This window comes from Sardina pilchardus, chromosome 15 (assembly GCF_963854185.1).
Source record: "Sardina pilchardus chromosome 15, fSarPil1.1, whole genome shotgun sequence".
NCBI classification, from domain to species: Eukaryota; Metazoa; Chordata; class Actinopteri; order Clupeiformes; family Clupeidae; genus Sardina; species Sardina pilchardus.
Genome location: NC_085008.1, coordinates 18,990,425 through 19,013,513, shown reverse-complemented (window position 1 = coordinate 19,013,513; position 23,089 = coordinate 18,990,425). Strand labels below are relative to the sequence as shown.

The 23,089-nt window shown below is 44.6% G+C and overlaps 1 protein-coding gene across 1 annotated transcript; it reads right to left on the bottom strand.

The window, feature by feature from the left end:
• Positions 1–57: 57 nt before the first annotated feature.
• chd1l (chromodomain helicase DNA binding protein 1-like) lies at positions 58–22,082 on the bottom strand. Its single transcript, XM_062556794.1, has 25 exons — positions 21,907–22,082; positions 21,105–21,217; positions 20,714–20,820; positions 18,363–18,477; positions 18,188–18,219; positions 17,966–18,047; positions 17,187–17,349; positions 16,740–16,895; positions 16,060–16,152; positions 14,872–14,968; positions 14,574–14,647; positions 13,342–13,452; positions 11,363–11,477; positions 10,899–11,052; positions 10,297–10,477; positions 9,130–9,275; positions 8,401–8,564; positions 6,346–6,557; positions 4,467–4,565; positions 4,270–4,340; positions 2,586–2,700; positions 2,355–2,463; positions 1,654–1,994; positions 1,057–1,139; positions 58–318 (listed from the first exon to the last, which is right to left on the bottom strand). The coding sequence occupies exons 1-25, from the start codon at positions 21,995–21,997 to the stop codon at positions 196–198; spliced, it is 3,147 nt and encodes a 1,048-aa protein (XP_062412778.1). The 5' UTR covers positions 21,998–22,082; the 3' UTR covers positions 58–195.
• Between the last annotated feature and the right edge of the window lie 1,007 nt (positions 22,083–23,089).

Genomic DNA, 23,089 nt, shown 5'->3' with positions numbered 1-23,089 from the left:
ACAGATATAATGTATGACAATCAAGAGTGTGAAACATTTACAGTGACAAGTCTAAGATGTTATTAAATACAAGTATAACTTTATTTCCATTACATTGGAAGCCTTCATCCATGGCACCGTTTTCATTGAGACAGAAATAAATAAGGTGGTGGTGGTTACAGTACAGGCGCCATTCATGCCGAAGCGGGCCACCGATCATCGCAGCTCATGCAGGAAAGATGAGCTGCCGACTTTCTTCTGTTTGGAAAAGCAGGACTCCAGCCAGCTCTTGTGCACAGCTACGGCCTGGGGGTAGTGGTGTACGAGCTCCCGCAGCTCCTGAGTGCAGAAAGACATCTCACATCAGTCACATTTAAGAGGAGCCATAATACCAATGCAGGAGGAGCAGCTCCAGATCCGTCTGTTCAGAGGTAAAGCGGCCAATTCCACCACGTACCCCACGTCTCAAGAAATGAAATGCTCGCTAACAAGGAGAAAGAATGCATTGGATTTTTTTTCTGCCAGCACTGATGAGCTCATGTAAATAGCTACTTCATCAAAGAAATAGTGTAGCATATGACAAAACACTGTTGTTGCCATACGCACACAAGTATTTGGTTGGCATCATGCCAGGCCCACATAGATTTACTTTAATAAAGTCTGGCTTCATAACTGAGAATCTGAGGGTCGTCTGTCAACTACCCAAGGAAGACAACCTACTGTATGTTGTAAAAAGCCAAGGCTGTTTTGAGGTAGTGGGGCCATTTCTAAATGTGTTAACACTGCTTGAAGAATCTTTCAAATATAAACTACAATTTTACAGTTTTATCATTGATTTCACCTTGGCCCCCACACACTGTGACAAACTTATCTTGGAGTCAAGTCCACAATCCATAATGGACTACGACTTGTTAACCTGAAACTGGCTTCCATTAGAACACATGCATCAGCACAGCGTCTGAATGAAAATGACATCATGTAAATGAACAGTCCCTGTGTTGCATGTTGCAAGAGTGCTGTAGCTGTGTCCACCGGCAAAAGACCGGAGACAGAGACGAGATAAGAAGAGTAGCCTACCTGTGTGTACGCCGGATTATCCACCTCTGCCACGATATGAGTGACGTTTGAACTCATGATGTCCTCTTCGTCACCGTCATAGGTGCAATTATGGTTAAGGCAAACCAGCTCTTGATAAACTCTAAAGATTCTCAACACATTCCTAACGTACTGTAAGTATGACAGACATGTCAATTTGCATGACAGGCAAGTTTATGTCTGAACCAATAGTGTTCTCTTCACTATCATCATGATTTAGGTGACGCAGGCCCCTATCTCCAATGACCTTTGCCAAATTGACATGGATTCGGACCAATAACAAAATCACCTTTCATTGAAGGTCAGTAAATAGTTTTACCATTTACAAATAAGCAATTACATCCAACATTCCCAGTGTGAGTGATTCAGCATGCTCAGTGGTAACCACTGAGAACATTACCATCTCAAAACAAAGCAACACAGTGTCAAAATGGGTTTAACTTGACATCCATATGAGCACTTTTAGGTTCCTAGTAAACCATAACCTTTTGGGAGATGAACATAACAAGTGTTTGTTTATTTTGCAACTCATAATTGTAGATACAGTAATGAGTGGCACTAAGCACCTGAAAGGATATGCAATGAGATGGCGGGACAGCCTCTTCTTGTCTGATGCCGCCATGTTGTAGAAGAAGACGCGAACGCCGCTCATGAAGTCCGACAGGCTGAACGTGGTGGCGGCGGCGGCCGCGCTGTCGTGACTGGACCCCGCCGGCTCCGCAGAACCGTCTCCCCTGGCCGCTCCCTCGGGACTCGAGGAGCGCCGGGAGGCAGGCGATGCCGGCGAGTCGGGCGGAGACGGAAGTGCCGTCTGGGCTGGTGGGGAGACGCTCCGGTGGCCTGCTGGTGGACGTGCAGATGTGGACGGAGTCGAGCTGGATGCTGAGGTGCTAGCCGAGGAAGCCCGGCGATAGTAGTATCTAGACACGATTAAGGACTGATGACAGGCAACTGTACCCCTTATTTGGCGCTGTATTTATCCACAATTATTATACAGTTTTTATTTTCAAATAGACACCCGCTATAGAACACAACACTTGATAATGTCTTCTCCTTGTGATGTTTGAGAAAAATGTCAAAGTATAATGTTTCAATCGCTGTGAGTGCTGTTCAGCAGAGCGGTTTTCTTTAGGCCCTTTTTGGGAGGCCTAAATACACAGGTAAGTAAATCAATGTATTCTAAATTGTTTATACACACCGAGGACAAAATCGGTGCACTTTTGTTTGAATATCTCATCCGGTATTGTGTGAAAGGGCCGTTACGCAGGTGCAATGGATACATGGATGTTGGGATGCCCCTTGTGACCAGGTGTTTCCGAATGAGCCTCTCGGTGCCATACCAGTTGAAGGCCTTAGTGGCGTGTCCGATGCGGGGTAGGTGGACACTTGCTGAAAGAGACAAACAACGCGGACACTACATACTTAACTTCAGTCGCTTAACAGCAGTGAATTTAAGGCAGAAATACACTGATAAATACAGAAAGACAATGTGAATGTGAACCCAAGTTTACCTCTTTTCTCCTTGGCCACCTTGGATATCTTTCTGAGGCCGTCGTCCAAGGCGCTGAGTCGGATGCCAGAGAGGTTGTTTGCCTTGTCCCGCGTCTGGGCCACGATCAGCGCCAGCTGCAAGAGTAAAACAAATGGGCGTCATTGGCACAGCACCCTCAGCACAGTTCCGTTGACACCTTTACGAGATCGGAGATGTACTGTAGCTGGTGACAGCTGAGACACATCAATACATCTTTATCCGTGACTTATTAGTGTGGGAACACATCTTTATCAATGAGTGTCAGTACTTTCTTGATAGTACAAGTCAGAACTGCAGACACCTCAGAGTAGAGTACTAATCAATCAGAATATGATTTGACAACAGCTGGCTCCAAAATATAAGAAGAAACAGTTTTTTTCAGAGAAAGCTATTCCAAAGCTCTACCTAAATGCTGGTGTCATGAGCTTGTTGCAGGAAGGGGAACATTTTCCCTCATTAAAATCACAAATGACCTCCTGCTTGCTGCCGACAATGGCCTCATCACCATTCTCATCCTCCTTGACCTTTCTGCAGCTTTTGATACAGTTTCCCGCACCATCCTCCTCCGTCGCCTCTCTGAACTCATTGGCCTCAGTGGCACAGCACTGTCCTGGTTCCGGTCCTACCTCACAGGCCGGAAACAATTCATCACACTAAATGGCTCCAACTCTCCAACACCCGTCAACCATGGGGTGCCCCAGGGCTCTGTGCTTGGTCCTCTGTTGTTTACCATTTACATGCTACCCCTGGGTCATATTATCCGTAAACATGGACTCAACTTCCACTGCTACGCCGATGACACTCAGCTTTATATCAGCACCAACCCCTCCTCCCATCTCCCACCCACACAACTTGTCAACTGCCTGCAGGAACTCAAATCATGGATGACCACAAACCTACTCAAACTCAACAGTAACAAGACAGAGCTCATGGTGGCCTCTGCACCACTGCTTAGGAAAATTGGAGACCTGGCCCTGGTCGTGGATGGCTGCTCCATTTCCCCATCATCTGAGGTGCGCAACCTGGGTGTTATCCTGGACTCCACTCTCTCCTTCCGGTCTCACATTAACGACATCACCAAGTCTGCCAACTACCACCTCAGAAGCATCTCACGACTTCGGCCCTCACTCACACCTTCAGTAACCGAGACCCTCATCAATGCCTTCATAACCTCCCGCATGGACTACTGCAATGGTGTTCTGTCTGGACTGCCCACCAAGGCCCTTAGCAGACTCCAGTATGTTCAGAACTCAGAACCCACACAAAGCCCTGGCAGCATATCACTCCCGTTCTCCAACAGCTTCATTGGTTGCCAGTCAAGTCACGCATCGCCTACAAGATCCTCCTGCTCACCTACAAATCTCTCTATGGACTCTCACCACAATACCTCACTGATCTCCTCCACCCCTACACTCAGTCATATGTGCTGTATGTCGTCAAACACTGTTCCATTTTATTCTAAATTAATAAAATGCACATATTTTTGAGAGACTGCCTGCTTTGCATTATTACTACCGGTATAGATATCGTGATAATATCGTTATCATGATATTTTTGATATGATAATCGTATTGTGAAATTCTGATATCGTGACACCCCTAAATCCATCATATCCTTCAGTGAAACAATATAGGCTCTGATGCCTTAAAATGAGGCTCACTCACATGGTCTTTCCCATCCAATCTGGATTGCTTATCGTCAATGGGGAAAAAGAGTACGTTCCCCAGCTCCAAGTCTAAAACAAGAATATTGTTAGATCAACAAGAAATCAGTAGCACCTGTTAAGTACTGGTGTTTCATAAAGTGGGGGCTTATTCTCATAAGTGGGGGCATATTCAGGGGTATGGTGTGTATGTGGCACCTTTCATGTCTCCAGCCAGTTCGTATTGCTTGTGTGGCTCATCGGACCGAAGCTCCAGCGCAGTGAACAGACCTCCCCGGCCCCAGCGACCAGAGTCATCTGTAAACACGCATATGCATGCGCACACACACACACACACACACACACACACACACACACACACACACACAATTTATTCAAAAAATATTTCCATTTTTGGAAATAAGCTAATTTTCCACCTCCCCTCGAGCAAAACAACAAGTTGCACACGTACCATGGGCGCAGTGATATCACGCACTTCCTGCTGGTTGCCTATGGGGACTATTTTCAGATATCACTTCGCCCATGGTACGTTTGCAACTTGCCTTCATTATTACGCCAGATGAGAGTGTAGTTCCATGTCAAATCAGCCTCGAAAAATGCCAGGTTTCATTTTCAGTTGGTCTTATTGCACTTTCTAACTTGAGAAGAGACACGTTTTAAATGGGAAAATTACCAGAAATCTTAGTCACTTGTAAGCATGATGCTAGCAGGCGAGAAGCTAATGGTCTAATCCAATTCAATGATCTATGCTAGGCTGAAGCTAAAACTTGTATCGCCAGACTCACAGAATGGCTGGATGAACGGGGGAAAGGTAAATATCGATTGTTTTGCTCGAGGGGAGGTGGAAAATTAGCTTATTTCCAAAAATGGCGGGATATCCCTTTAAAACTTCAATTAGTTAGTCAATTTAAAATGGCAATCAAAATATATGCTAATAATGCTATACAAAATGTGCCTGTAATGTGCAGTGGGCCAAGGTTGGGTGAACCCTGCCTGACCTGCCGGCAAATTTGGATTTCGCCCGGCAGCTCCGGCTGGAAATCTGCACGTATACCTCTGTTCCCTGATAGAACCTTTGGTTACAATCACAAACTAGCTTATCCAAAAAATGCACCGGATCGTTAGTCTGATTGGTTGAAGGATTATCCAAGTGTACAGAGATTTGAATGATGACTGAACGGCCCACTGTAGGCCTGTCTGTTTTCACCTAAATGGTGCAACTTTCCCGAACACCATGTCCTAACAGGATCTGAGCAAGCGACAGTCAATGTTATCTGTCTACACTGAATCCATTAAATATGCCCTTCTTTTGAGTAATATTTCTCATTCAAAATTGCAGACCAAAGCGAGCGACAGAAAGAAAATAGAAACAGGACGTCCAACAACAGTTCTCTCAAAACGTTGCGTTGCATCGCGCTGCTCACGTCGCTTGCAGTCAAGACACTCCAACTGAAAACAATGTAACTAAACAGATTTTATCGCTAATGCTCACTTGCATCGTGTCTGGTTAGGACATGGTGTTAGCTGACAACTGAACACACGGCTGCATCTCTCACTGATGCCAAGTGTTCATGGAAGGGTCCCAGCAGGCTTTGGGCCACATTTCCGCACTTCCTTGGATGATCTCATTTACGCTTGAGAAGAGACAAGAAGCGAGTGGGAGAGAGAGATGGGGTGAGATCGGGAAAAGACCCGGATCGGACTTGATTGTTTTGGAAATGTTGGGATTCCAATGCTTCCAATGATTGGAGATCAAACTGGTTTGAATATGTCATTCTTTTGTCAACCTAGGAGTACACTAAATTTGCATTGACGAGACTGTTATAAGACTGATCAAAAGTAAAAGTAAAAGTAAACTGCAAATTTGTCCGGTAAAATAAACTCTATCTGGACATCAGACCAGTGAGACAAAATCCTAGTGGACATCCTGACACACACAGGCCTGACCGAATAGAAATGAGGGGTTGGGAGGACTACACACACGTTTGCACAGACACTCAAAAGGAGTGTCCACAGCAAACGCATTCAGTCTGCGTCCATGGCTGTGTGTGTGTGAAGCGAGAGGTGCAGTGCCCACCGACGCAGTGGACTATGATGGCGTCCTCCCGGGCCACGTTAGGATGCGTGACGTCCCCCAGCACGTAGCGGATGGCCATGTGCTCAGAGTCGGTGGAGCAGCCACTAACAGCGTCGTCGCCTTCATCATCCTCCTCCTCCTCCTCCTCGCCTTCTGAGTCCAGAGCAGGCAAACATGTAGATGTATACCCACGTGATTCCCACCAGGCCATCCTACACACACAGACACAAACAAACAAAAGCTTAATTATACTTAGTACCTGCGCCTAAGTGTGTGTGTATGTGTGTATGTATGTCTGGGTAGGGGTGTCAGTGTGTGGGCTGGCAGACTAAAGTTCCGAACCGTGTTGAGGACACAGACACAGCACTGTGTGGAGCTGTGTGGTGCTGTGCTGTGTGGTGTGGTGCTGTGCTGTCTGGTGCTGTGCGGTGCTGTGCTGTGTGGTGTGGTGCTGTGCTGTCTGGTGCTGTGCGGTGCTGTGCTCTGTGGTGCTGTGCTGTGCGGTGCTGTGTGGTGCTGTGCGGTGCTGTGCTGTGCTGTGTGGTGCTGTGCTGTGCTGTGCTGTGTGGTGCTGTGCGGTGCTGTGCTGTGCGGTGCTGTGCTGTGTGGTGCTGTGTGGTGCTGTGTGGTGCTGTGTGGTGTGGTGCTGTGCGGTGCTGTGCTGTGTGGTGCTGTGTGGTGTGGTGTGGTGCTGTGCTGTGTGGTGTGGTGCGGTGCTGTGTGGTGTGGTGCTGTGTGGTGCTGTGCTGTGCTGTGTGGTGCTGTGCTGTGCTGTGTGGTGCTGTGCGGTGCTGTGTGGTGTGGTGCTGTGTGGTGCTGTGCTGTGTGGTGCTGTGCTGTGCTGTGTGGTGCTGTGCTGTGTGGTGCTGTGTTGTGTGGTGTGGTGCTGTGTGGTGCTGTGCTGTGTGGTGCTGTGCTGTGCTGTGTGGTGCTGTGTGGTGCTGTGTGGTGTGGTGCTGTGCTGTGCTGTGCTGTGTGGTGCTGTGTGGTGTTGTGCTGTGCGGTGCTGTGTGGTGCTGTGTGGTGCTGTGCTGTGCGGTGCTGTGCTGTGCTGTGCTGTGCTGTGCTGTGCTGTACTGTACTGTACTGTGCTGTTTGGTGCTGTGCTGTGTGGTGCTGTGTGGTGCTGTGCTGTGCTGTGTGGTGCTGTGCTGTGTGGTGCTGTGTGGTGTTGTGTGGTGCTGTGTGGTGTTGTGCTGTGCGGTGCTGTGTGGTGCTGTGTGGTGCTGTGCTGTGCGGTGCTGTGCTGTGCTGTGTGGTGCTGTGCTGTGTGGTGCTGTGCTGTGTGGTGCTGTGCTGTGCTGTGCTGTGTGGTGCTGTGTGGTGCTGTGCTGTGTGGTGCTGTGCTGTGTTGTGTGGTGCTGTGCTGTGTGGTGCTGTGCTGTGCTGTGCTGTGCTGTGCTGTGCTGTGCTGTGCTGTTTGGTGCTGTGCTGTGTGGTGCTGTGTGGTGCTGTGCTGTGTGGTGCTGTGCTGTGTTGTGTGGTGCTGTGCTGTGTGGTGCTGTGCTGTGTGGTGTTGTGCTGTGCGGTGCTGTGTGGTGCTGTGTGGTGCTGTGCTGTGCGGTGCTGTGCTGTGCTGTGTGGTGCTGTGCTGTGTGGTGCTGTGCTGTGCTGTGCTGTGCTGTGTGGTGCTGTGTGGTGCTGTGCTGTGTGGTGCTGTGCTGTGTTGTGTGGTGCTGTGCTGTGTGGTGCTGTGCTGTGCTGTGCTGTGCTGTGCTGTGCTGTGCTGTTTGGTGCTGTGCTGTGTGGTGCTGTGTGGTGCTGTGCTGTGTGGTGCTGTGCTGTGTTGTGTGGTGCTGTGCTGTGTGGTGCTGTGCTGTGTGGTGCTGTGCTGTGTTGTGTGGTGCTGTGCTGTGTGGTGCTGTGCTGTGTGGTGCTGTGCTGTGCTGTGCTGTGTGGTGCGGTGCTGTGTGGTGCTGTGTGGTGCTGTGCTGTGCTGTGTGGTGCTGTGCGGTGCTATGAGGTGCTGTGTGGTGCTGTGTGGTGCTGTGTGGTGCTGTGCTGTGTGGTGCTGTGTGATGCAGTGTGGTGTGGTGCGATTGTGGCGCGTCTCACTTCTTGCGCTGCCTCTGTTCCTCCTGCCTCTTGCGGCGGTCCTCCGTCAGCTTGGCCCTCTTGGCGGCGGCCTCCTGCCTCCGCTGCCTCCGCTCCTCCAGCTCGTCCGCGCTCAGGGGCCGCTTCAGCTTCAAGGGGCTCCGCAGGGGGCCCGCCAGAGACGCCTAGTGCAATATGTTTTCATTATTTCATATTCGAGGGGGCTGCATCTCCACCTAATGTGCTTCCAAGAGAAGTGATTTCACAGCCAAACTCCCTGCTTGTCTTAAGAGCAAAGTTAAGTGCTACTGTATGTACTGTACCAGTAGCTGTGCTTTGGCTTTTTTAATTCTGGAAGAGTGCAAGGGCCTGAACATGACTGTCATGTGAAGCACTCACACTCACGTCCCTTGTGAGTGCATAATTGCACAGTGCATGACACATGACATAAAGTGACATTTACGTTGTGTTATCAAGCAGGAAAGCTTCAAAGGAATAACTGGCATGCCACAGTGATTCCTAAGATTTAACAGAGACACATATTATTGATTTGTGCAGTGCTTTCCATGACTTTTCAATAACCCTGGGAACCCTGTGTGTGTGTGTGTGTGAGAGAGAGTGTGTGTGTCTGTCTGTCTGTGTGTGCACTTGCTTGGATGTGTATGTGTGTGTGTGTGTGTGTGTGTGTGTGTGTGTGTGTGTGTGTGTGTGTGTGTGTGTGTGTGTGTGTGAGAGAGACAGGGTCCTTACTCCAGCGTTACAGCGCAAAGCTCTTCCCTCACTGCCAGCCTCCTGCAGCTGGTCCAGTTGCTCCTGCAGCAGCGAGCTGAAGGCCTCCTGGTCCTCTGCGCTGGGGTCTCGTGAGTAGTCCTTCCCCTCAAAGTAGTACATGTGGTCTGGAGGACAGAGGACAACCATTACACAGCCAGACAAAAAAGCTCCTCAAAATGTCACTCTTCACAGCCACTTGTTCACTGAGTCTTTGGGGGGAGGGTTTGCGTTTGGTGGGATTGTGTTGAAAAGCTCAACTCAAGCAGGTACAATCAATTAAACAGCCATTAAATATTTAATAGCTGAAAAGCAGGTGTTGCCAGCAGTTCAAATGTATGTACTGTATAGATGCTGTAGGATAACTGCATTTACACCGTCAGTTAAATGTGACACAATTCCGATATTTTTCTTTTACTAGTGCAATGACGTCATTTTGAATAGCCACTGCATACCTGTGTTTGTTGCCGTGTTTTTGCAAAGTCACAGATTGGATGTGCTCTTTGACAATGCAAACTCATGTATTTTTTGGATATTCTGAGATCAAATACAGGCCTCATTCAGATGTGGAAATGAATCGGATATGAATCGAATATCTGCCAATGTGACTGCAGTCTAAACAGGCAGATCCGATATCCCCTGTCATTTTCAACTTGATCGTTGAAAATGGCCACAATTTATCCCATTTTTGCATTTACATTACATACAATGTTGCTTTCAATTTTACATGAACTGGCAAAACGATGTGAATTACTTTTCCGCCTTAAAATAAAACCAATTGCATTTGCGGACTTCTCAAGATACTTTAGAAACAAAAGTAAACAACTAGTCGCTGAAATACCCTAATGCAATCATATTTCGTGCATTCAATGTATTTCGTGTAGAGTGCCGTTTGTTTGCTTTGATTTCAGTGACCAAATCTCTTCTGGTGCCCATGTGGATTGTCTCAAGTGTTATACAAAATACTGCACCATGTAAACACATATCGGCTATGAGCTACTCTCAACCATGCATGTAAATAGGCAGTCCAAAAACTCAATTATGGGTAGAAAATCGAAACTGTGGATCATCCTGCCGGTGTAAATGCAGGCTAATTGACAGTCTCCAATAATACGAGATTGAGGAGTCTACAAGTCACACAGATCTTACTCTGGCCATCCGTGTCTGATTCTGATTCCTCTTCGTCCTCTGTTGGGAGGACGGGATCGTCCTCAGTGAGCCACTGGCCGTCGCGAGACTGACCGAGGATCAGTCCCAGTTCCACGTCCTGCACCGAGCTCTCGTCCGACGCTAGCAGCTTATCCACCCCGAATTTCAGGATGTCGCTCAGCTGCAGTCGCAAGCAAGGAAAGAAAGAGGGAATGAGTCATCCATTCCCTAAATTCAGGAAATTGGAGGGGGAGATGAGAGTCGGTGACAGATCTTGTAAGAGATTGATTGATCCCTTCTTAAAACACAACATGAGACGAGACACCTATCTAGCAGTTGGAGCTGCAGGCTTTGCCACTGGGGGTCATTTGGTATACATCATCACTTAAGCATATGACACACCTGTCTCACCTGTCAAATTCACACACATACTGTACACGCACACACACACACCTGAAGTCCATTGGCAGCAGAGAGAATCGAGGTCGAGCAGAGAGAATTCACACTTGGGAACATCTGCGTATATGTACGCACACAGGCGTGCCTGCACACATACACGCACACACACACGCATGCACACACACACACACACACACACACACCTGAAGTCCATTGGCAGCAGACTGGGCCTGATCGAGGAGAGAGAAGCGCCCGCCCTCGATGACCGTGTTGGTGAGCTGCAGCTTGCTGATTGCGCGCCTGTAGACGATCTCCTCTACTGTGTCCCGGCCCACCAGTCGGATCACCTTCACCGCCCTGCGCCGCGGAAACAACCACGCCAAACTAAATGGACATCCATCCAAGCGGTTCTTTTAAAGGAACACTTCACTATAACTATATTGTGTGGCGGAATAACATAGGGAGCACTTAGACTCTACGCAGTAATATCCTCACTCCAAAGTGAAACTGAAAGTGCAAGAGTGAGGATATTACTGCGCCACAGAATACAGTTATCCCTCTTACCTGCTTACAAATGCACCACGTTTATTTTGTCTCACCATACTTGGTCGTGTGACTACCGTTTTACCGAGGCCATAGTTTGGTGTGTATGAAAGTGTGTGCAAACCTTGTCTGGCCAATCCGGTGGGCTCGAGCGGCAGCCTGGAGGTCATTCTGCGGGTTGAAGTCACTGTCCACGAATATGACCGTATCCGCCGCCGTGAGGTTCATGCCCACGCCACCTATGGCACAAAGAGGGAGGGAGGAAGATAAATTATTCAATACCCAGCTTGCTGATACCTGTATATGGAATGGACAAGTCAGGCTCCAGGCATTACTATGGTAACTACATTCCTTTGGATTTGATAAATGATTCACCTATAGGCTCATGGCTGGCACCCAAATCACATTCTCCTCCCTGTCTCTATGAGGTGGCAAGCTCCAGTGTTTCCCACAGATTAGAAGGCAATGTGTGGTGGTCGCCCCATGTCTGACAGGGGGGGGGGGGGACACACACCCATATTTTCATTTTCCATTTATCATTGCATCGCCTTTTTATCACTCTCCTTTCATATAATGTAAATTATTTTTTTTACCAAGATGTGAAGCTTGTCTTTATTTGAAACACACACACATTATGTAATTATTTACATTATATATACTGACATTTCTGATATTCATAACAGCAAACAGATTATTGCCTACTATTCATATTACAACTCCACTTCTTAAATTCAGCTGTCTGGTTGAAGCCTCAAAATATTGTAAACAAAGTAGCAGGCTTAGCTTATCATACTCTACTGGTTGGACTGTTCAGTTTCCCCACATGTGTTTAAGTTTCAAGGTAAGCTAATACTTTTTCTCCTTGGGACAGGCCCTTTTAAGTCTTGGAGTTGAAAAACTTTGTTGGTCAGTCAACTTGAATGCAAGAGCTTTAATCAAATGTCTGCAGCATATCCTACTAATGGTGCTAACCGAATATAACAGTAATTCAGCTAGCCGTCTTCTGTCAATGCGGTTTTATTTTGATTAAATGTGCATGTGGAGGGCGGGTGTCCACGCACGAGAGCGGGCCAAGGGGAATGAGTTTACTTCTTCTGTTTGGTAATTAAGTTGCACGCATAGTCTACAAAAATTGCGGTAGAACTATGCTTCTATCCGAGCAGCGTCAGGTGCATCAGTGCGACCACCGACCACGCTTCCAGAGATGATCTCGTTGGTTTTTACGGAGACAGACAGCCGCGGTGTGCACGGAAGGGAGGGGCTGTGTGTGTGCGTGTGTGTGTGTATTAGAGACACAGACACGTGAGTGACAGAGAGGGAGCGCAGGGAAAGGAAATTCAGCTTTACGAATTCTGCGTGTTTTTCAATAGCGTTTCAAAATAAATAAATAAAAGAATAACGAAACGCAATAATGTGGCGGCCGCTGCTGAATCTGTGGCGCACCGCCACAAATTTGTCTATGTGTGGGAAACACTGAGCTCACAGCTCACAGGTGTGCTATGCACAGGTACAGTATAAATGGATCTAAAAGGATATAAAAACCATTGCGCAACAACTGAGATTTGTCCAATGATCTACAGTATCTCTAACTCTGAACTCCATAGCCTCCCTGAGAGTCCACCTGACCCCAGAGTAGGGCTGCTCTGCTCGATTATGGTCAAAATCATTGTCACGATTATTCTGTTCAATATTGAGATCACGATTATTAAACTCATCCATATTCAAAATGTATATTTTTAAAATGTTTAAATTGAATGTTAAATAATATAATCCAACAGGAAAAAAATACATGAAAATGATAACGCACACGACAACTCAAGACGAAAAAGGAGAGCATTGGTATGAAACTGAATGTAACAAAAGAATCATTATATTTCGAGTATGCTATTTTCATAATTGTTGGAAGTCATAATCACGATTAATCGATTAATTCAAATAATTGCACAGCCCTACCCCACAGTTTGGCAACCCCAGAAGCACACGTGCACACACACGCACGCACGCACGCACGCACGCACGCACGCACGCACGCACGCACGCACGCACGCACACACGCACACACGCACACACGCACACACGCACACACACACACAGGAGACCCACCGGCCTTGGTGCTGAGGAGGAAGACGAACACATCCTTGGTGCTGAAGTTCTTAATGGCCAGGTTACGTTCCTCACCGCGCACAGAACCGTCCAGACGCTCATAGCTGTAACCTGCAGGCACAGCAAAGTTAGCAGCACATAACTGTCAGATATTTCTTGACACCTACAAGAAACAGGAGCACACACCACAGATTGTGCATTGTTCCTCTGTGTGTGTCTGTGTGCACGCGCGTGTGTGTGTGTGTGTCTGCATACACGCACATGAAAGAAAAAGAGCTGTGCTCAAAGGGTGAAAGGAGTCATCGAGGTCAAACTCCCCTCCACAAAGACCACAAGCTTTCTAAACAGGAAAGATCTCAGATTTCAGCTACACATGCAAAATGACAGACTACAGCAGTGTCACTTCAACATGAACTACATGATTCATGTGAGAACATGCTCATCAGTTCTCATCCTAAGGATAAACACAATCAGGTACATTAGCATGTCAGTTGGAAAAGTATCACATGGCATAGCTGCACCTGGTTTCACACACCATGTGATACTTTTCCAACTGACATGCTAATGTACATGATTGTGTTTATCCTTAGGATAAGAACTGATGAGCATGTTCTCACATGAATCATACTGTATCATGTATAATTTCTTATTATACTTGATATATAGTTATGGTGGTTTGCATGTTTTTAGTTGAATGTAAATTCATTATTGTCACTGTTGACATTTGATATTGTTATGAATATTGTTGCTATTATTACTTTATAATAGCTTAAATTCGATTTTTCAACTTTACCTGAAGCTATTATTATTATTAACTAATGTAGTGTTCATAAACGTCAAAACAAAAGTTGGACATACAGTAACTTCTCGCATACAGTATAAGCCGCATTGCAAGCAGGACAGTGTTTTATGCAAGTGAAAAGAAACAAAACCATATTAACACCATATTAACTGCCCCCCCCCCGCTAATAGTCAGGAAATTACGGTAAGTGTCTGCCAAGTGCATATCCTTGCCATTACGGTAAAGTGTATAATGTTTTCTATTCTCCATGGGTAGCATAACATTGACAGTTGGGTGAGAAAAGAGAATTTCAAATCACAGTCTGTTTCTGAGCATGTCAAGTCAGAGTCTGGGGCCAGGGCCAATCATTTCATAAGAAAATGGTGGATTTTGATTGGCCAGTTGGGGGATGAAGGACACAGTACGTTCAGACATCGGTGGATCTCTGTACCTCTATATTCCAAGTAGTCCTGTAGTATGTCCAGCATTCTAGTCATCTGAGAAAACAGCAGAACACGATGGCCCCTGGTTGTATACACACACACACACAGATAAACACACACACACACACACACACACACACAATTTCAAAGGCTATGCATTTTTGGCAGACCACATTTATGAAAAGCCTTGCAACAAAAGATTTGTTCTATTCAAAAATCAAATCATGCAATGAGTAAATAATAAATGCCATCCTTGAATTGTTAATATAAATCGTTCATTAATGAAGTGGCTGTACTGTGACTCACTCTTTGCACAGATATGTTAAAATACTGTCCAGTAGAAACAGTTTGCCACTGGCCTCCACCAAATGTTCACCCATCTCAAAGGGCTCTGGCTCCACACCTAATACAAAGAATGGCAGACAGACAGATAGATAGACATTCTCCATGAACATGGATAGACATAGAAACATCATTAGACCATCATGGGGGAAATACTACCCTGAGTTGGTTTCTCTTTTGTTTCCTTTGCGTGCCACAAAGGCATGACTATTGCCTATAAGCGGGATAACAGCCTCAAAACTATCCTGATATACGGAAATAATGAACGTGTCTCATCCATTAAAGAGACCCTATGCAACTTTTTCATAGTCATAAAATCGCTTAGAAATCGTTGTTTTGCTTGACTGACCAGTTTTATCGAAAACAGTCACATTTCCTCCCGCCCCTAGTGTCCCTATCCGCTAATACAACCTTGCAACTTTCTGATAAACGATCGTCTGCTGTTTACATCTAGAAGTAAGAGACGCGAAAGGAACAAGAAGAACCACGCTTGCAATTTATATATTTATATATAGCCTATATATGTATAAATATACACGCTAAAGCTGTCGGGGAAGCTCTGCAGAGAAATATGCAAGCATAAACGAGCGAAAACGAAAAACGAAACCGAAACCAGAGATGAAATCGCCAATCCTGCATTATTCCTCTTTAATTCTGTATATCGACACTTCGTTGGCCATCATCCCTTGAATGGAACATATTAATTTGACTAATAACCACTAACATGATATAATACTAAAAACTGTACGAAGCACCCCTACAGTTCCAAAAGCCTTCTACAGTATGCAAACCCTCCCCAATTTGTGGTCGAAATGTAAAACACAACAGTGAAAAAATAGCTTGTAGTGGGGGCATGATGGATCAGTGGTAACATCAATGAATGAAAATCAGTTGGCCCAGGTTTCGATTCTCGAACCCACAGATGCGAGTCCATGTTAGGCTGGGTGAACCCTGCCTGAACTTCCGGGGAATTTGAATTTGAATGGATACCAGCAGGTCTGATTCCTCTGCATACTGCCAGAACCTTTGGCTCCAATCAGAAACGGCCATATTCTAGTCCTGGCACGCTATTGGCCGGTGACGCGCCGAAAACAAAACTTAAGTGACGCAAAGTGCAGTAGAAACAAAGACATTTTATTGTGAGGGTCTCACCGTCAAACAAGTAAGGGTGGTCCACACACTTCCTGAGCTGCATGAGGATGTTCAGCAGCCTGGTCTTACCGGCCTGCTCTGCTCCAAATGCATCTGAGGTCAGAGAAGGGCAGTCGTATCAGGACAAGGCACAAACACACCAACTCACACATCCTCAAACACACACACACACACACACACACACACACACACACACACACACACACACACACACACACACACACACACACACACACACACACACACACACACACACACACACACACACACACACACTTGACTCGAAGTTGCTGCACCTCAGACTGGGTGGTGGGTTTGCTAGCAAGTTGTCTAAACCCATGGGTGCTAGCATGTGTCACCACTAACACGTTTCAGGTGTGGAGAGTGAGGTTTATACCACTACTATGCCGTCATCATCGATTACAGTCACACAGATACCCACATTAACCTCCCCCAACACACACACACACACACACACACATAAAAATTACTACTTACTACACTCACTCCCATTCACAAACGCACACACGCACGCACGCACGCACACACGCACACGCAAAACACACACACACACACACACACACACACACATACACACACACACACACACACACGCATTCTGAGCCCACAGACCCCCACATAGGAAGAGGGCAATGGGGAAGTGGGCGACTGTCTCTCACCCAGGTCCTTCATTAGGATGGCCTTGTAGTACTTCTTCTGCAGGGTGGACATGCCATGGAAAACCACCAGCTCTGTCTTCTTGGGCAGCTCGGCCGCCACCTCAGCCTTCACCCTCCGCAGCAGGAAAGGCTCCAGGATGCGGTGCAGCTCGGGGGCTGTGGACCATAGAGAGGTGACAGTTAAGGCCAGCTATGCTCAACTTTTAATAGGAATACGGATGGAGCCTGAATAAAAAGAGGAATAATAATAATTAAAAAAAAAACATCTTATGGAAATGTATCTTAATGTCTGAATAGAAATAAAATGAGGAAAAATCCAAACTTTAAGGACACCAATGTTCTTTGTGAATGAATAATACAATTTCATGATTTCATGACAGAGACATCTGTCTGAAAGTTCCTCCCGAGATAATGTCAATTTAATACTAGCCCAATCTGATACTCTACCCAGGGCTGAGTCTGTCTGGATGTCTGCATAGGTGCTGACAAAGTCATCTGCGTCGTCGGCAGGAAACAGGCTGGGCTGGATGAAGCTGAGCAGGGAGTAGACCTCTTTCAGGTTGTTCTGGATGGGCGTGCCGGTCAGCAGAACTCTGAAGCCCACAGAGAACTGGACAGGAGAAAACAACAGAAAAGCAGAAGTACAGGGTTTAAAACGTCTGTGTCTGAAGTTATCAGAAACGTTCAAAGTCGCTATAATATCTATATATCTATATACTGTATATAATTATTTATTTTCAAATAAAGAATGTCTTGGCCCATGCTTGAAACAACTTATTTTCAAAATGTACTGTAGGACTGTTTCATATTTAAACTAATATAAAAAGTGGCCAGTTTTCTGAATCAGTAAAGACAAAACAAAATGAACAGTGTCATGTTTACAAATGTTTTGTTTGTTTGTTCATTTCTGGCAGGGTTCTGAGTGCAGACATGACTGGAGAGTTTTATGATGGTTGCCATGAAATTGAAATTGCCATGAAATTGAAAACCAGTAAAAATATCTGGAATAAAGGAGACTTTGCAGAATTTAAGAGTACAGTAGTGTTCAACACAACACATATCCAATTACCAGTGCTACGAAATGTAATTTTGCCTATTTCAAAAATGTAATTATGCAGATTCAAGACATACTTGTGTCAAGAAAGACAAAGGTGAGAGGGAGTAAAAAAAAAAGGCTGAGGGGAAATGAGCATGACGACAATGGGAAAGGAAGACTGCACAGGCACCTGGTTTAGTGTCTGGTGTAACAAAGAGTTCTGGTTCTTCAGCCTGTGGGCCTCATCCACCACCAAGATCTTCCACTTCCACCTAGAGGAACACAAGCATGCCTGCTGATCATGTGCGCATACAACATTTAAATGCTTCATCACCGTGTTCAGTCCCATTGGAACTGTGAATTACCGTATCTCTAGTCATATACTTTATGCAAAAACAAACCACAAGCTTACCTTTTCAAAAATGAAGAATCTTTAAGACACATCTGTGAAATAACGGTAAAATACTGTAAACTAATTCAGTCTTCAAATACAGGTCTAAGACATTGTATATCTAAATGTATACCAACATTTTTCAAACAAAACTCATAATAAAAATGTATGTGACTGCATAAACTCTCACACTCACCTCATAAGTAGTGAGTAAAACGTGAAAGTGTCCGTTGTCCAGGAGCTCCGTCTGAAGCTCTGCCCTCTTCTCCTTGTCTCCAGTGTAACACACAACAGACAGGCCAGGGGAGAAGCTTTGAGACACAAACACATGTTTATGTTTAGGTTTGGCAAACGCTTTCATCCAAAACAACAACATATGAATCGAGGCTTTGAAATGGAATCATGGAATGGAAACAATAACCAGAAAAATTTGATAGATTGCTAGAAACAAAAACAAAACCAGAAACTTTATTGACAAAAAAACATAAACATACAAACCATAATTAAACACATCTTCACAAAAGTCTCAGGTCATAAAGAGGACAGTAACCATCAAGGGAAGGGGTAGATATAGACATCTCATGATGACTAGGGACAAGGGTGACGCCGCACTGACAATAGGTCAAAGTCTCCCCCTAGTGGAGGGCTGATGTTCGGTAAGCCACTTATGATTGAGAGAGAAGTGAAAAACCAGCAATTTATTTAAAGTAAATGAGGTATCCAGATGTGATTTCTTGGCCAACAGTGTGCAGAAGACTTTGAAATATTACCCACTGCTTATCACATGATTTACATGAACTGTGGCACATGATAGGTTTCAAAACAAAAATCCTTCCTAAATTCCTCTTACAACATTTCCTCCTGAACTTTGGACCCCCTTCATCCTCCAACATAAAAATATGAACAACATCCATGCCAGACATAGAAGTGAGAAAGGGAAGTGACAGAGCTGTGCAGTAATACTGAGATACGGTCACCCATCCACCCACGTCAGACTTCATGGGAAGACTCTAGTCTCCCTAAAGTAAGGCTGATCACATTAAAGGGACAGTGTGTCTCATGCTGTGAGCTGACACTTGCACATATTGTGCAACTGCAATTACAAATTGCACATAAAAGTGCCCTTTTTCATTTCTGTACTACTGGCCTATTAACTAAGGATTGCAGGACTGTTGTAAATATCTAACAAAAAAAAGTCCAAACAAAACGATGAGATTAAAATGATTAAAACACAGAGATTGATTACTTTTCCTCATAATATACAGTACAGTAACTCTTCAAATCATGGGAAAGTTCAGAGAAGATATATCCCAACAGTCGTAGTCATAGAAGATCCAGCAGATCCTACACCAAAGTTCTCAGGTGATGGCTCTCTTAAAGGGATCATACATGATTTCAAGCCCATAACAATTTTTTGTTGTCACATTCAGCAGTAGGCTTATCTACTCAAGATCCGCTAGCTGCCTGCTCTGTGATTACACTGTAAAAATCCTCGTCTCTGTCTCAGTCTGCCTCCCAAACAAAAATGAAACCCTGTGTGGAGCTTCTATGGAAATACTAAAGGGAGGGGCGAGGTACGTCCCTGGTGGTGCTTCGTCTGGTCCTTGGTTGTTATGGACAAAGGTGTCTCATAATAATTTTAAACATAAACATAAATGCAAACATAAAGATGAACAAGTTTGCCACTTCCTGTGCAATCGCTGATTTGCACCTTTAAAACAACACACAATGCATTTATTTTATTTTTAAAATACCGGTAAAGGCTTTTTAAAATAAACTCATTTTAATGCGACGATGACTTATAATAAGGAGAATGAAGTCTCTGACATTGACAAAGCATGCACGAAAAACACTTGATATTGCACTACTTAATTTTTTTTTTTTTTTTTTTTTTATCCCACCACCACCCTTTTCGGGGGACATCTTTTTTTTTTTTTAGTTACAGCTTTTTTGTTTCAAGGGGGGTTCATACATCATCAAATAGGAAACAAAAAAAACAAAAAAAAAAACAAAACAACAACAGCAACAACAAACTGTTGGACATATGGGACAGGCTGACAAGAGACAGACAAGAGACAAAACACAGCGATAGACAAGAGACAAGACACATTGACAGACAAGAGACAAAGACAGGAGACTAGGGACAAGAAGTGTTTGTGCAGTGCTTGGACAGGGTGGATATGTAATTACTGTTGGTGATGCTGTTGTTAATCAGAAGGGATATACGTGGTTACAGATTATGTTAGTTGGGTTTGGTAAAGGTTATAAATGGTTTCCATATTTCTTCAAAGGCTGACATATGCTTCTTTTGATGAGCGTGGTTTCTTTCCATTGAGATGTATTCTGAAATTAAATTAGTCCAGTGTGTGATGTGACATGACTTCCTTGATTTCCAGTTCTGGAGGACTACTTTCTTAAGGTTTATCGGGATCAAGATCATGGCCCTGCAAATTTTGCCGTTGAATACTGACCCCAAAGGGACCTAAATATGAATTCTTCCATGATGATGCTTTAAAGGCCAGAGCAACATATGTTCAGCTTTCTTACCGTTGCATCTCCTGTCTCCAGTTCTCCAACACGGACAGCGGACTCAGCACCAGAAAAGGCCCAGCCTTCCCCAAAACTCCTTTGGTGTAGACCAGCAGGGATATTGTCTGAAAGAGGCAGACAGAATCAAAGACAACCGAACAGTCTGGTTAAAGCTAGGTTACTTAGAATTCCCACTGTATTTTTAGAGCTAGTTGTCCATTCAGTGATGTAACATACTTACAGTACACACCTATAGCTATCAGTAAAATCTTTATTGATTATAACTAGTTGCTTAGATGCGATAATAATACATAGCGTATGTAACAATAAAACAATGCAGATCCATTGTATCCGATAACATAGGATATTTCGTCAATGCGGTGTGTTAAATTGTAACATGAGAACTAACCTGACATGTCTTCCCAAGGCCCATCTCATCTCCTAAGATGCAACCTTCCTGATGTTTCAGACACTGCGTCAGCCATCTCACTCCATCCAACTGATAAGACCTAAGCTGGATACCTGTCAAAAACACAATCACAAAAGATCACATTCACAATATTTCAAGGGAACCACTGAACTACTTTTCAATATTGAAAGTCAGGCTGTTAACAGAAACATTTGGAGTAATTTCCTCTCATCTGTAATGTGCATTTTACATTGTCTAATTCATAATTCAAAAAAGTCTGGAAAGGAGGGCTCAAATCACAAATATTTTTGGTACTTGGTGGTACTTTAAAACAAAGTGACTTCCAAGAAAGCAACCAGAAAGTCTGCAAAACGGATGGTATGGGTATTACAACAAGTGGAGTCTAACCCTAAATAATTATAGCATGGACAAGAAGAAGTTTTAGCGGATGTGTTGATTGATTACTTTTAGTGTGTTACGTTATAGTCAACTGCAAGCAAGATATCACGCACTGCCATAGTAGGCTAGAATTGTTTATTATATAACATCATTAGTAGTCTGGGACATGTTCTGACATGCTCAGAACAAGACATCCACAATGTTACTCGAAGGTAATAGATTCCTTCGAAGGAAAACTGTGAGCTGGCTATTCACAAAGCCTAAAGAATACATGTCTTCAGTAGTGTGTAGTGTAACATATTTAGAGGCTATTTGCAAAGGAGTGAACAAATATGACTTGATACGGGGCTAGATAACGTTAGCCAGCTAGCCAACTTTAAACTGTAGTCCAGTTATTACGCACCTGTCAATCCCCAGCGTTTTAAATCATTTTCAGACAGATTTGACAGGTCTTTATCTGGAATCTTAGACGCTCTTCGAACAAAAGTGGACATGGTTTGTCCAATTCATGTAAACAACACTTCAGTGAAAGTTAAGTTCCAAAACAGGGAAGCGCGCCACTTTGACGTAGATATCACAACTTCCTGAAAGAGGCGGGAGGTTGGGTTCAAGCTGTGTTGCTATTGGACGGGAGGCGCCTATTTCAGTGAACGTCATAGAAAGACCACAGACAGCAACGGAGAGGGGGCTGGGGGAAATCAAATGTATTTTAACCTTCTAACCTGCATCTAACTTCTGATAAGCCAGGTTTTACAGCTGTAGATGTAGACAAATAAGATGACGGGGACATAATTATATTACTATTGGTTAATTCATTTACTACAGAGAGATATAACCTAGAGCAGAGCCACTCTGGCCTAGAGAGACATTTTTTTATTTATTTATTTATTTTAAAGCCTCCATTTGTCTAAATTGGCAATCAAATGTTCAATATAGGCCATAGCCTAATGGTGACAGTGGATATTAGGCTATGCTTGCTTTTCAATTATATCCCCAAGGAGAGAACGACCAAGGAATTCTTGACACAGATCAGCAGTGGATGAAATGACATTGCTGGATATGGCATACAGTACGGGTTCAGCAGACCTTCGATAGAGGTTTATTATCAACACATGCATCCAAGAGTAAAGCGTCATTATAAATAGTAAGTAGGCCTACAGTCTTGAACAAGATCAAAACCATGGTGAGAAAATATGACATAGCCTACAGTGGGCTGGAGTGCAGTTCTTTTTAGGTGCATTCAGTTGGCCTAGCGTAGGCCTACTGTAGGTCTGGGCCTACACACTGATAATTCATCTTAAATAAACAGAATAGACATCTACATAAATATAATGTAATGCTAAAAGCTGGCTAACTCTCATCTATTGGGCTTTGTCAAACTATGGTTTCTTTTCATGGCAAAATATCCCATGCTTCTCTGTAAACTCCATAGCCTACAGTACAAAAGTCATGTCATCATTTAACCACAGCAGTGTTGTTGACCCTTGGGAATAAGTTTCTTGTATCTCCATGGAAATGCAGCACCACAAAACTAAAAAGCGGAAGCCTGGCATAACAGAAAATGAGGGGAGTGAAGCAAACGTATT